The 15209-nt window shown below is 37.1% G+C and overlaps 1 protein-coding gene across 1 annotated transcript in view; it reads left to right on the top strand.

Annotated features, from left to right (window-relative positions):
- The window catches only part of LOC144631577 (structural maintenance of chromosomes protein 5-like), an 81831-nt gene that overhangs the window by 51854 nt on the left and 14768 nt on the right, over positions 1-15209 (top strand). The window contains exons 2-21 of the mRNA XM_078490070.1: positions 345-406; positions 2343-2422; positions 3693-3745; positions 3841-3943; positions 4453-4515; positions 4683-4745; positions 5193-5264; positions 6155-6295; positions 6761-6922; positions 7524-7595; positions 7979-8040; positions 8591-8666; positions 9237-9354; positions 9731-9885; positions 10425-10538; positions 10737-10831; positions 11822-11954; positions 12557-12604; positions 13242-13303; positions 13979-14045. Of these exons, the coding sequence (XP_078346196.1) occupies positions 345-406; positions 2343-2422; positions 3693-3745; positions 3841-3943; positions 4453-4515; positions 4683-4745; positions 5193-5264; positions 6155-6295; positions 6761-6922; positions 7524-7595; positions 7979-8040; positions 8591-8666; positions 9237-9354; positions 9731-9885; positions 10425-10538; positions 10737-10831; positions 11822-11954; positions 12557-12604; positions 13242-13303; positions 13979-14045 (1801 nt within the window). The remainder of the gene's footprint in view (positions 1-344; positions 407-2342; positions 2423-3692; positions 3746-3840; positions 3944-4452; positions 4516-4682; positions 4746-5192; positions 5265-6154; positions 6296-6760; positions 6923-7523; positions 7596-7978; positions 8041-8590; positions 8667-9236; positions 9355-9730; positions 9886-10424; positions 10539-10736; positions 10832-11821; positions 11955-12556; positions 12605-13241; positions 13304-13978; positions 14046-15209) is intronic.

Raw genomic sequence — 15209 nt, 5'->3', positions numbered from 1 at the left:
CGTCGCGACTTCATTCCGGTGCAAGGTGAAAAAGTCATACCGCGTTTACGTAAGCCGTTTTTATTGGGGTGTAAGATTTGCACTGCTGTAAAAAATAATATGAAATGAACAGTCATCAGCTGAGTCATACCAAGTTTGCATGACACCGGGGTTATTTTTGTACAGGAGTGAAAATCTCTCTCTGGTGCAGCAACCGGGGGGAACTCATTTACATGAACATCTGTGTCAACTTTTCATTGCCAGATACATTCTCTTGGTCTTCTTGGTTTTATTATGTATTTTTTAATCATTTTGCAACAACCAATTCAGGTATTAAGTTCAGAAGCTTTTAACTTTTCTTTCAGAACATATGGAGACTGTGAATTTCGACCAGGACCTCACTTAAATGTTCTCTTAGGACCAAATGGTATGCATGATAGTGCAAAAGTTGTATCATGCAATAAGCTAAGGGCCCTTGACATAATAGAGACATTCAGATTGGACTACGAGTATGAGATTGAGTACGAGTACACGTTTTCAAACCAAATTCGTATGCCTCCTACATGTATAATCACTTATCACACCAATGTTATCCCTCATGTTTATTTATGTGTTACTCAGCAACAGGGAAGTAGTTATAGTTTGGGGGATACAACTGTGTCGAAATTCCAAAGTCGTACTCGTAGTCAAATGGGTTATTCCAGAAAAAATACACACCTCCCCGACGGATGGCAAACTGGAAATTCTCGCAGGAGGGGGGGTAAATGGCCTGGGAAATCCGGGCGGGAGGGGGGTTCTGAACCTAAAAATTCTTCCTCGGGGGTCACTTTTAACTTTAACTCGATCGATATGTTTTACCACTTAAAAGAAGAAGTTTGCATCGGAAAATCTTGTAGTCTTCCAGTTTATGGTGTTCGTACCTCATATGCTTCAAGTTTACCTTCATAGGTCCTTTTATTCATGAAGAACCAGCGCGATAAATGGATAACAACAACTTTACGATCGGAAAAAACACTGTCAACCGAGCATGCAACGCCTAGAACATTTTTACGGTACCCAGGCCACCCGAGCCCGTGCTTTGCAACATCCTTGAAAAATGCGAAGAAAAGACGATCGGGCTGGCTGCAGATTGTACTTTTCTGTATATTTTAGCCAACCTGAGAACCTGTTTTGCTGGCTTACATGCGTATACACAATTTGTGTATTATTTGGCTTCTTCCACTGTATTAATCCATGCCTTACGACTGATATGTTAACAAGTTTATGAAAGCCAGAACGTGGACATTACGCATGAAAACTTTGAATTCTTCGAAAGAAAGGCAAGAGTTCCAGTTGACCTACAGACCCATATAGGTAACAAAATTTAAAATTATTGTAGTTCGAAAAGCTTTATTGATAAGCTTAAGTAAATATCACACTAATAGTCCTAACAGCGGGAACTCGATCTTGTAAACACGCGCCAATTTTAGGCCGCTTTGTCACCGACGACGCCGACAACCGAAATTAGTTTTCTATATTAGTGCATTAAGGACTTTTTTCACTGTTTTTTTCTTCTTACATTTACATACGTTTTAAGACTTACATATTTCTTATCTTGTACGTTTGTTGTATGACGGAAAAAAGCAAGTGGCATTTTCGAGGAGAGTCTACCGGAGATCACTTTATAAATACACGCGCGATCGTTTCCATAATCTGATTTGAAATGTTGATATTTGACTTGCAAAATTAGCAATATTAGCCCAGTTTTGAAGGTTATAATAAACAGGGATCTTTTGGAAGAAATGTTGCGTCTTTTCTATTGCCTGTTGTGTTCAGTTAGGGCCTTTAAAAAAATGGAAATCCGGGCGGGAGGGGGGTCCTTGAGCTTGGAAATCCGGGTGGGAGGAGGGGTCTAGCGATCTGGGAAATCCGGGCAGGAGGGGGGTCAAAAAGTTTTGCCATCCGTCGGGGGGTGTGTATTTTTTCTGGAATAACCCAATCTGAAGGTCGCTTATTACTTGATAGGTACAGGGCATGCTCTTCAACCTTAACAAATGCTATTAATAATATACAGTATTTACCGTGAAAATGTATATTGCTTAGCTAGATTCAGGTTCTGCATATTTTTTGTCCAGAAAAACAGTAGTACCCAAAGGCATAATGTTGTAATGCAGTGCTTTGGAATGCTGCACATATGTTCCTCAAAAAATAGCTGCTGTCCCTTGATTAACCCCCCCCCCCCCCCCTTCCCCAATAATTGAATATAATAAATAATCGCCTCCCTCCAATAATCATCTCTACCATCCCCCTGACTACTTTGAATTGTGGATTTACTAAGCTACGTTCATTACTTACTGTAACTTGTTAATGCAACATAACTGTAGGTACTGGCAAATCTTCAGTTGTTTGTGCAATGTGTCTTGGACTCGCTGGTCATCCAAAGCTGCTTGGTCGTGCAACTGAGGTAGGGTTTTCAGGTACAACCCTGATTCATGCGTAATGCATAGCGAACATTGCAATGTGAAGGTCCATAAATTGTCCATACCTTCCCCACAAAGTGATTTTTCCTCAGACCCCCACCCCTCTGGAAATTCCAATTACCGTAAAGATGCATGTATAAGCCGCGCCTTTTTCCTCAAAATTTAAGTCAAAAGTACTAATGGTTAATGGTTAATTAAGTACTTATGGTTAATGCTGGCTTAGTATTTTAATTTTCTTTTCGCTCGTATTAAACTAATATTAACAAATTTTAGTTCAAACATTAACTGGTACTGTTTTTCTTTTTTTTTCCCATGTTCCCTTTTTTTCCCTACTTTTCTAAATTAAATTATCACTTATACATACTTAGTTACATTTTACTTATTTATTTTTATTTTATTTTATTTCATTTTGTCTGCATGGTACTTAATTACTTAGTAATTGTCTTATTTTACTTCTGTCTTCTTTTATGTACAACCTTGTCAAAGCAATTAAATTTTTTTTTTTAACTACTCAGCTCGTTTAGTTTATTTCTACTATGAGTAGTTTTTTTGCCTATTTTAGTTAATTTATTTTATGCTGTAATTTATCTTCTATTTAATTTGGCAAAATAAAATGGTTGTTGTTGTTGTTGTTGTTGTTTGTTGGGGGTGCGGCTTATCTACGGAAACATCTCTGGTTGCATCTACGGGTGCGACTTATACGTGTTATTTTCCACTGGCTGAGTGAAACGAAATAAGTGGAAAATGTTTTTCTCACACACCGCTGGGACCTGGGAAAGGGTCATGTGACTTTTGGCGGGCAGTTGTTTTTGTTGCGTCCGCCATTGCTGACCTTTTCCCACCCACCCGCCCTAAGATTTTCAGTTTGTGCAGTATTTTTTGTTAGCTTTGCCATTGTGCAATTTTTCCCTGTGATACAAGATGTACATGTATGGTTTTTTGTTGAGTTTGTAATAAAGGTCAGGTGGCGGTCGGCCTGGCATGGCTACCAGTGGTGTGTGAGAAATGGAACTTTATGGTATTAAGCTTCATACATTTCCTTGAAGTTTTTGGCCTTTGGGACCCCTCCTACCCTCAGGAATTTCCAATCCCTTCTGTGGGAAGAGTATGGACATTTTTTCCTTTTAAAATTCCATTTTGGGAACCACAAATTTAAAATTTCCAAAGGAAAATATGCACCCTGACTGTTTTTTATAGCAAGTGTATACACAAAGCTATTTGGAGCACTAAGCTAACTTGTCATGTTGTTCTTAGGTTCGTGAATTCATCAAGCATGGGGCTTCTCAAGCTATGGTCGAGATTGAACTGTAAGTAGCTAGAGTGTACAAGACAAAAGGTATTTGTACATTTCTGATCTCGTGTACTTGCCACTGAAGTTCAAGTGTTTTAACCTTCCTTTCAGACACAACTCAGATGGCAGGAATCATACAATAACCAGGGACATATTTAGGGATGATAATCGGTCCACCTGGAAAATTAATGGGAAATCAACCACAATGAAAGAGGTATAGTTGATTACAATTTTATGGACTTTGTAAACTTATTAATTTCTGTGACCGCACAAGTTTATACATGTATGAAGTAAAACCTCCAGCATTCCTTATTTTCCATGTTTGTGAAAGCACATTTCTGGCGTGGCTTCTGAATGTACAACACATGCATGTATAAACAAAGAGCAGCTGCTGCAGATACATGAATATAGTCAGGAGAATCAGGTGGTTTACCAGTTGTTCAGGGGTTTGGTTTAATAATCAAGAATTCCAAATTCCCATATTCCACTAAAGAGGCGTCAGGATTTTTTTTCATGAGAAATACAACCAGGAGTTTGTACCGTTCAGTTAAAGAGTTTCATCCATCACCTTACATAGTCCACACACTTGCAATCCATGAGACATTTAACTTTATTCAGCACAGCCTTGTTTTAATTGTATTCTATTTTGTAACATGAACACTTTTCCAGATCCTGAAATCTGCAAATTTATTTTATTATCATTTTATTTACACTTGTCTTTAGGTTACAGAATTAACCAAAAAGTTAAATGTACAAATTGGCAACCTTTGTCAATTCCTTCCTCAGGTAAGAGAAAATACCGTAAAATTCCAGTTATAACCCCCCCCCCCCCCCCCCATGTAGTTTTTAAACATGTACCTGTATGTCTGTACTTTTTTCTATTATTATTTTTATTGTTATGTCAATGTTTATTTGTCTTTTTCACTTCTTGATGTCGCCTGGCTCAATAACAGGACAAAGTGGCAGAATTTGCAAAGATGACTCAGCAGCAACTCTTAGAAGCCACAGAGAAAGCAGTAAGTGAAGCAAACTCTGTTCTGGATGATTCCAACTCTACAGTTGATACACTTATTTATACCATGCCATAGAAAATACAGCCGATCAGAAAACAGGAAAGCCGTTGTATATTCGACGGTATTCAACCCAACCTTCCCGTCGTGTGCTGCTCGACTGTATTCTCGACGAAATTTAGTAAGCGTATTTTCTATGGCAGGGTATAAAATAGTTACACAACGCTTTCTCATGGTAAACTATGGAATATCCCACTTGTCACTTGTATTTTCTCGGTATACACACGAGCCTTTACAAGTGACTTGTGGGATATTCCATAGTATACCACTCGAAAGCGTTGCATAACTAGTATGTACAGTGTTTTGTTACACAGTACGTATATACAGCTGTTTTTAAAGAAAAGTTCATTCCATGCAATGAAGATTTGCATGCATCTTTTTTCTTGTACACAGGTTGGTCCCCCAGACATGTTTGATACACATCAACAGCTCATTGAACTAAGAAAGCAAGAAAAGGAACTTGAGGTGATTTAAGTTGGAAGTAATACATTGTACAAACATGAGCAAGAGTGTCTCATCACATTTCCAATAAGAGACTCAGAGTTGAAAATAGGACATGCAGTGGAGTACTTTTAATGAACTTTAAGGAGTTTGGAAATGTAATGAAGCACTCTCTCAGATGTAATCTTCTCAAACAAAACTAAAACTAAGACCAAGTAGTAAATGGACAAATGAAATAATCATAAACAAATCTCTGCTAATAAGGATTTCAATACCACCATCACCGTTAAGGTTTCTTTTATTTTAACTTGAGGAATTGCGTTTGTATTAATGAGTTTGAGAAGTTGATCAAAACAATGTTATCGTGTTAAAAACTTTCCAAGGTTAGTTCAGGGTTTGTACACTTCTTGAAAACACTTGAATTTCAGGAGTTGATTTCAAGGCCTTGAAAGTACTTGAAATTGGTTTTTGGTCCTTGAAAGTCCTTGATTTTTTCATTGAATGTCAAAAGGCTTCAAGGCAATGAGAAGACCGCCAAAATAAACGACGGCACAACAGACTGGAAATCATGTATTTGGGGTAAATTTCATGAAAAAAAGTCCTTGAAATTTCCAAGAAGGGTCCTGGAAAAGTCCTTGAATTTTTGGCCTGAAAAAGTGTACAAACCCTGTTAGTTGCCCTTGCAGGTTTTCTGTTTCATGTACCTTGGGTGCTGAGAGAGAGACTGTGAGAGTTAAAAAATAACATGCACATGACTGTATCTTCAATGCCCAACAACACAACCTGTCCACATTGTAACGGTATTACCAGATCTTGAACCCGATTATAATCCAAACTTTATACCATTATTCTGCAACCAAACATTTTGCACCTAGCACAGCTCCCACATGATGCAATTTTTTTTGTCTACTTAGGTTTCTCTTAGAAACAACAAAGAACATCTTGAAAAGTTGGTACAGCAAAATGAACGGCTTGAACATGAGGTAAAAAGGCACCAAGAAAGAGAGAGGCATCTACAGAAAGTGCAGATACTGGAGAAGAAAAGGCCTTGGGCAGTAAGTCTAACTGTTATTTTTAATTAATGATAAAGATTTTTTTTTACTTTCTAGGGTTTGAAAGTAATGCTAGTCCTTTCAGTCACAAGCTCAGGGTTTTCAAAACAAGCTGGCAACCGCCAGAGTTCCACTGGCTACTTGACTATATTATGTTGCCAGTTACTTTCATAGCAATCAGGTGGCGGCAAACAACCATGGCTTGTCACAGCCACCCTCTTCCAGTTTCTGACACCTACTTCAAAACATTTTAAATCTTAATTAAAATTTAATCCTTCATATTTATGATAAATCTAATTTTTTTTATTTTTTATGTTTTGTTTCATTTTGTCATTTAGAGAAGTGGGCTCTACATTAGAAAACAATCCCTTCATCATTGACATAAATACTTAAATCTTGTCACATTTCTGCATTCGTGCGTAAACATTTATTGGCAATTCCTGAGAACCTTTTTTTTTTTAATTTGAGGAATATGAGGCAGCCCGTAAAAAGTTTGTGGAAGTCAAAAGTGAGAAGGATAAAGTGAAGAAAAGGCTGGAAGAAGTGAAGCGCCAAAATGCTCCGATGCAAAAACGACTTGATGAAGTAACCAAAAAAGTCAGAGAGCTGGAAGACTCTACCAGAGAGCTGGTAAGTACAGATTTAAAGAAATAAATAAATAAAAAAATAAATAAATAAGTGGTTCACAAGGCAGAGTATTAATTAATAGCTATTGAGTGGCTAAGTTTGATGACTTTGGCCTTAAGTGGTATGTAAGCAGCCCCTTTAGATGTGCACCTGAATGTAAATGCAGATGGAAAACTGCAAGTAAAAAAATTAATAATATAATTATAATAAATGGGAATTTTCAGTGGCACTTTGTCCACTGTTCCCGATTGAATTGGAATTTATCAGTGTGATTTTTGTGGAGGGAGGAAAACCGGAGAACCCGCAGAAAAACCCACGGAACGAGGACAAGAACCAACAGCAAACTCAACACACGTATGACGTCGGGTCAGGGTGTCGAGCCCGGCCCACATTGGTGGGAGATGTGTGCTCACATCCCTGCATGCCCCTAAGTACATTATGGGTAAAAAAATCCCTAAAATCAAGACATTAAATGGCCTTAAAAATGCTTCCTTAGCTGAAGAGTCCAGTGCTGTGCTACACAAAAAAGTTTCAACTACAGTTAAAGTTACTGCTGTAGGTACCCTTATTCTAATATTTTTTTCTTATTATAATTATTTCACAGATGCAGAAAGGCAATGATGTGTTGAAAAAAGCCAAGTCAAAGAGTGAACAGATTGAAAAGAAAGGGGATAAGGTACACTGTGCAGATTTCATCAGCAACAATTTTATGTTTACAGTCTTCACATAATCCTTGTCAAATGAGAAATAGTTTTGACCTTATACAGTTTATTTATATCACTTTTTTATTAATTTTTAATTTCTCCGGGATTTTTATAAAAAAAAAAATTTGAAAAAAAAAAAAAAAAAAAAAAAAAAAAAATAAAAAATTTTTTTTTTTTTTTTAAAAAAAAAAAAAATTTTAAAAAAAAAAAAAAAATTTTAAAAAATTTTCCCCAAAAATAATAACCCTGAAACCCACGCTTCTGCATGCATCGCGTGCCATTTATGTTGTTACTTTGATAAAGAATATAATTTTGAACTTCTGTCAAATTAATAATTTATTATTAATTATTGTAGATTGAAGAATTACAGGGAGAACTGAAAGATTTGAAGGATGAAGAAAAGAAAAGGCAAAAACGGTACAAATGTAAATCCCTATCTTGGTATCTCACCAGTATTTAGGGGAGCAGGGATGGCGCAGTGGTTAGAGCGCTTGCCTCCCACCAATCGGGAATCCAAGGGCCAATGATTGGAAGTGAGGGCCTGAAGTACATGATGAATTTCAGCCCGGGCTGAAATTTCAACCCGCTTTGCCAAGCTGAGATTTCAGCTCGGCTTCCAAAACAAATCTTCTTGAAAAGACGTTTATGCAATTAGTCATGAAGAAACGCCAACCCGGGCTGAAATTTCCATCCCAGTTTTTGAAACCGGCTGGAAATCTCAGTCCGGGCAAGTGGGCTGAAAAACCTCATGTAATTGTGTTCAAATTTCAGCCTGGGCTGAAAGTAAGCTTACGGATGCACAGTGATGGTTTGAATGAAAGAAAAATGGCTGTCCGATTAGTTTTCAGTCTTAAAAGTGTTCAACCCGGGCTGAAATTCTCCATGTAATCGCAACAAAATTCCAGCCCGGGCTGAAATTCTCCATGTAATCAGGCCCTGAGACATAATGTTTTATTTATATTTGTAGGATGAGTGATCTAGAGAGGGCAATACAGGGATATCAGAATGAACTGGACAATCTACCAGACCCATCTGATTTGCAGGTGAGTAATCTTGCATTAGTGTTTTAGCATATTATACAGGGCTTGTACGGGTCCTGCGAAGTCCTGGAATTTTTTTGTGGCACTTTCCAGTTCTGGAAAAAGACAACTGTTCCTAGAAAGTTCTGGAAACCTGTTAAACCCAAGTAACAACTGAATTCTCATTCTAACTTTTTAAGAAATTTACAGACAATGTAAGGAGGAATAGTCTTTGGATCTTGGCAGTGAAAGAGTCAATGTGAATTTTGGAGACCTGGAAAAATCAATCTGAGACCTTGATAAGTCCTGGAAAATTGTTTGTGAAAAAGGGTATGAACCCTAATTATAATGCAGTACTAAGAATTCCTTCAGGAAATTGGGAGCTTCAAGAAATCAGAGGTAAAATTACAGACTGAGAAGTACTATTCAAGGGAAACAAAAATTGGTTCAAGAAATCAGTTCCAAGAAACCGAGGGTTTCAGAAATCGAGACTCTACTATACCCCTGGCTGATTTATTAAACATTGATTAAAACTGGTTTATTTGCCAGAATGAGCAAAATACATGTATGTAATTTGATGTTGTTTTTTTGCAGCCTCGTATTGATAGGATCAACACTGAAGCTCGGCAGAAGAACCGTGAAATGATGACCATTCAAAATGAGGCTCATGGGGTCAGAGATGACTCAGATCGCTTAAAGGCATCAGTCCAAGGTGACTGTCTAGATCTGTTTTGTTTAAAAAAAATCAAATTACTGTTCTTGCTGACTTGACGTAATGTTTGCATGTACATGAATGTAAAGATTACCTTGTTGCTTTCATCCCCAAGTACTGTATCATGTCTCATCATACAGCTCTTCCCTTCTTATTTTCAGGACTTCAGAGTCACTAATTGAAACTATTAAAACTGAGATGGTGATTAACGCTATGCAGTCCCATTTGCCCTCAAAGTAACTGTTATCCTAGGGCATGGAAACTTTCTCCTCTGTTACCCAACCTTTATCATATTAAATAAAGTATATTTTAATAAAAGTGCACCTATAATCATTTAATAAACCATTCATTTTTATCTGTCATGTTATTTTTACAGACATTAAAAGCAGAATCACTAAGCTGGAAGATATGAAGAACCGTCGGTTGGAATATTTGCGGAATAGATATAAGGACACTTACAATGCCGTGATTTGGCTGCGGGCAAATCAGCACAAGTTCCAGGGTCCAGTTCATGAACCTATCCTTCTACAGGCAAGTTTTTTGCATCCCTGTTTATAGCATCTTAACCATGAGTCCTCAACATCTAAATGTATTTATCCTTCCTGAGAAAGATTAACAAAAGTATCTGTTCATACCAAGAGTATACCGGTATGTAGTCTGAATTTGGTTGTCACCCACTTTTAAAAATTCATAACCATACAACATCCAATCAGCCAAACTACACAGTTAATTTTCTGTTGGGCTTTTAGGAAGGTGGGCATCTGGGTGTCTCCTACCCAGTCTTTGGCAAACATTAAACTAGAAGGATGGGGTCTTCTGGCCCCACATTAAAATAATTTATTCCTGCTTGTCAAATCTTTCATCTCTGATCTGCATATAGATCTCAGACTCATCCCATTCTTGGGGGACGAATTAAGTATGTGTATAAAATTATAGTATATGGGTGGAAAGGCATCTGTTTATATAAATTCTATTTATAATACATGTAGCAAGTAACTTCCATTTTCGTCTATGGGACATTTTCAATTGTGATATTAAACCTGCATGTCTCTTGGTACATGCACATGTAGGTTGAAATGAAGGACGTAAAAGATGCTAAATTTATTGAGAGCTTGATCAGCCAGAATGATCTCCGAGCCTTTGTCTGCAGTAACAGAGAGGATCTGAAACTTTTTCTTGACGAGGTACAGTACATAATTTTTGCAATATTCAGTAATCCTGATATGAACACAGGTCACAAAAATATTTAATTTTACCAAAAAAAAAGAAGAAGAAAAAACAGCCACTTGGTAGAACCACTGTGGTCATAGTAACTAAAAGGAATGTTTGGAGACCAGACAGAAGAATTTAAAATTTGTGATTGACTATGTGATTCTCTGCAGGTACGCGACAAGCAAGGGTTAAGGGTGAATGGAGTTGCACCACCAGATGAACCTATAGAAAGTTTTAAGCCATCACGATCATTGAAAGAATTGGGGTCAGTCAAGAAAGTTGTAATTGTTAAAACTCCCTACAAATTTGCATTCTCATTAGTTAGCAGTGCATAGGAAGAAGTTTCAATCGTACAGTGGAGTACTAGCATTTTATTTATTCCTCTATTACACCATTTTACAATTTACCGGACCGGTAAATCAAGAGAACGTGCAAAATATGAGCCAGTAATACTTATACCATTTACCGAGCTTATGCGCACCTTGTGATTGGTTTGCCTGTCCTCTTTTCTTTTACTCTCCTGGTGTTCATGATTACGAGACATAAAAATGTGGTGATCAGCCTTCCGGCATAGCCACTTTGTTGTTCTTAGTCTTTTTGTCATTCTTGGACAAAAAAAATGGAATCTGTTTGTTAGGAAGAACAGGGCAAAAATGTGGATGGAAAGAAGAGCAACAAAATGGCTGGGCTAAACGGTCCAAGCTTTCAGTTGTTTACGTCCTTTAGACTGAAATTAATAGTGGAATAATAAATCCGTGTTCGATGGTTTAACATCTAATAATATGCCCTGACATTTTGCACATTGTTTGTACTACGCAACTTGCAAATATCCCTGTAATACATGTATAATACGCTCTGATCTGTTAAAACCATTGAATAAGGTGTATGTACAATGTATTGTCTGTGGCTTTCAGCTGCAAAGCCATGTAACCCGTTTCTGAACAAAGAGAAAATCAATAACACTACATATTCCATGTACTGTACACTGTTTATTCTTTCTAAAGTAAATGTACATTGCCTTACATTTATATTTTTTAACATTTACATGTTCACATAATTATAATTGTGAATACCTTCCAGGCAGAATAATTTGTGAGGTTAGTTTGCGAAGCTTTTCTTGTGGCACAAGTCATATCAAAAATTCATGATAAATTATTTTTATGGTCATTTAATTGCAATCACACTGTAACTAGTGCATGTAGTAAGTTAAATAAAATATTATTCAATTGTGTATTTTTTGTGGCTTTGTATGCAGGCAGTGGGGTTTCTACTGTTACCTGAAAGACCTCTTCACTGCCCATGATGATGTGATGAGATATCTTTGCCAAAATTACCGTATTCATGACATCCCTTTGGGAAATGATTGGACAACCAAGAATGCAGATAAGGTTGGAATTTTTAAATTGAGACTTGCTGACAGTACATGGTATTTTGATTTATCCTTTGATCTAAACAAAGTGCAAAGAAAGTAGATTTTCCAGGTTGCCCTTTGGGTTGGGCAGGCTGGCTATGCTTTATCTGTCAACAAAGAAAGTCCCAAAATGTTACACTGTTCACAGGGTTGCCACAGGTCAGGAAATGGCCAGGGAAAAATAAAATTCTTGAAGGTCAAGGAAAAGTCAGGGAATTTTATTTTGAGTCAGGAAAAATGGACATTTTGAAGAAAAGTCAGGGAGGCCTTATCTTTAGCTGACATTTTGTTTTTATTTAGTCAGGGAGTTTCTTTTTATTGGGAAAAGTCAGGCAGTTTTGAAAACTGATGTCTGTGGCTGCCATGTGTACATGTACATGCCCACTGGACAAGTGCGGATGGGTGGCATCCACTAGCCCCAGGCTATCAGACAGGCCTTTTTTTTGCATGCTATCCTTTCATAACGCCTACATAATAATGATTATTTTTTTAACAGTTTTTGCTGTTACTGTGTAGTCAATGAGTCTGTTCATGGAGCTTACATTATCCAACCAATTTATGCCAACTTTATGTTTTTAGGTGATTGAAGAATCAGGTGTTACACGATTCTATACATCAACTTCAACGGTGAGATACAAACTCCATCTTAATGTACTTCATGTAATGTACAGCTTTCTCACACAGCGACTTCCCAGAATGTTGTAAGGTTTCTTTTCTTTTGAAAATATCCATGTTGATAGCCAAAAATAACCAAAAAATAATGAAGTTACATTCACCCCATTTTATTTTTTTTTTTTTTGCCCTTTGGCCCCCCATGTTAATTTGGTCGCCATGAAAAAATTTTTGTAAATTTTCCCATTTTTAATCCTTTTTTTCAATTTTTTTCACCGGGGGGGGCTTGGGTTTACTACGCCCCCCAAAAAATACCCCAGGCGACAAAATGGTCTTAACGTGGAGGGTTGATTCATCAAGTTAACAGTGACTACTTAGGGCTATCATTAAGTTTTTAAGCAGTAATTACATTGAAGTTATCATCATTAGCATTCCCTCTGTATGTAAGTGTAACAAAAAAAACCAATCAACATCTTCACTTGTAACATCGAGAAAACTTAGCCATGATAGGTTACTGGTTACAGGATACGGGCCTTAATGACAGCCTTGCTACCACATGGATTGTATAACACATTGCTGTAGTGCCCAGCTAAATAAGAGACTTGAACAGGACTCGTGTGTAATTTTTTTTTCTACAATTGTTTTTCTTTAGTACACTGTGAAGCGTTCACTCTACGGTAACAGGGAGAGATCGACTGTAGTTGATCACATAAGGTAAGACAAAATATTCTATAAACTTATAGACGTGACTAATTTAAAATACCGTAGTATGGGTGATTGTCCACAGGCTGAGTGGTACAAAAGGTTTTTCTCACATACCGCTGGGGCCTGGGGTGGGGATAAAATCACATGACTCTCCCCCTTCCCTGAGAGTTTCAGTGGTTCATCTTTCTCCTTGTATAGATTTAAGATTTTTAATGATGTGGAATAATGGTGTATTTTTTACTTCTACAACTATTGAAGCCCGTTGAAGCCCTGAATTTTTTCAGGCTTCTTTATTCCAATTGCTTAAATTGGAAATTCACTGCGACGATCAATTATCACTCTCATATACATCCGCAGTTCATATACATGTATGAATCATTTCATATACATTACATCATTATACTGTGTACTGTAGGTTTTTTTTGGTGAGGTTGTTATTGTTAGAATAAATGACAGGCTTGCTGCAGTCAGCTTGACATGGCTCCCAGTGGTGTGTGTGAAGTTCATGTAATTATGGAAGTAAAGGCCTTCAATGTTATAGTCTCCATGGGCTGTATGTTTAATAATAAAAGATGGAACGTGTGTGCTGATTAAAACTGTGGAGATTCTTGAATCTGGGATCTTATGTGCTGTACAGCTGTCAATATTAATCCATTTCTATGCCAAAACCTTTTCCATTCTTAGAGATGCCAAGTTGTTTAACATTGCTGTTGATGCTGAGAAGAAAAAACAACTTGAACTGGAACAACAGGTCTCGTTCTCTTGATTTTGTTTCTTATTGGTTTTGCAAAGCGCGTTCTGTTCTTCTTGAATTATTAATTGTTAAATAATAGTGATTTGACACTGATATTAAAAAACTCATTAATAATTCATAAAGAAAATACAAAAGAAATTAATGTTTAATGAGTGTCTTTATATCTGATAAAGACACGGCTAAACTTTACATCCAATTTTCTAGGCCAAAATAACCCCAAACCTAAATATAAGTGCAAGAATGAGTTGATCTAGGTCAGATGATTTTTAAGCCGTTCAATAAAATTTATTATTATTATTATTAATTATTATTAATTATTATTAATTATTATTAATTCGCAGTTCGTGTTTTATCAAGTCTAAAACACTCGGCTGCGCCTCGTGTTTTAAACTTGATAAAACACTGCTGCTCATTTATTAAACATTACAAAAATCATAGGCTCAGTGTATTTACTAAAATAAAACTTTTGGACAACTGTTATTTGAAGGCCTAAGCGCAAGAAACGCACTTTGTGTTTTGGCCAAATTAAAAAAATGTCACAAACAACTCCAAATTTCGCATGCAAGTTCGTTTACGCGTGCTTAACATTGATCTGTATTCAAATTCGCTGAATCTAGCTTTGTTTTTTAGAAATTATGTATGTAAAGAACAAAGGCGTTTTGCAAAGCTTACGTTCTCCACGGTCAGCCAGCAGCATGAGTTTTTTGACACATCGCGTGTAAATCTTTCCTTCTAGCGTTATTTAACTGTCCGGGGAGGTTGAAAAACGTGTCAGAGCCATGATTTTAGTTCCTATCCACCATTTTGAGGATTCGCTTTAAGAAAAGGACTGGACTGAACACATTGTGACGCGATGTCACCGGATAGGCGTCACGTGAGAGGAAAGAGAAAAAAAAAATGGCCGTTTGTTCCTGAAAATCATTTGAAGCCTTTGGTTAGTTTTAGCGTAAGTGCTGCTGCCAGGTGGTTGAAGGACATCATTAAGTCTGAATACCCGTAAGTTTACAGCATCGCTCGAAGAACTGAGTGATGTTTCTGCCTTTGTTTTGTACAACAGCGCTGTTTAGCGCTTCGGAAAAAACGTTGCACAAACCGAGGTAGTTTTGAGCCTGGCGGCATAGAGAGTCTAAAACAAGAGGTTTCTTGCCGGGAACTTCGTCA

This window comes from Oculina patagonica, chromosome 1 (genome assembly GCF_052425735.1).
Source record: "Oculina patagonica isolate OP01 chromosome 1, crgOcupat, whole genome shotgun sequence".
Lineage (NCBI taxonomy): Eukaryota > Metazoa > Cnidaria > Anthozoa > Scleractinia > Oculinidae > Oculina > Oculina patagonica.
The sequence above is the reverse complement of the archived record's forward strand: the minus strand, read 5'-3'. Positions and strand labels throughout refer to the sequence as shown.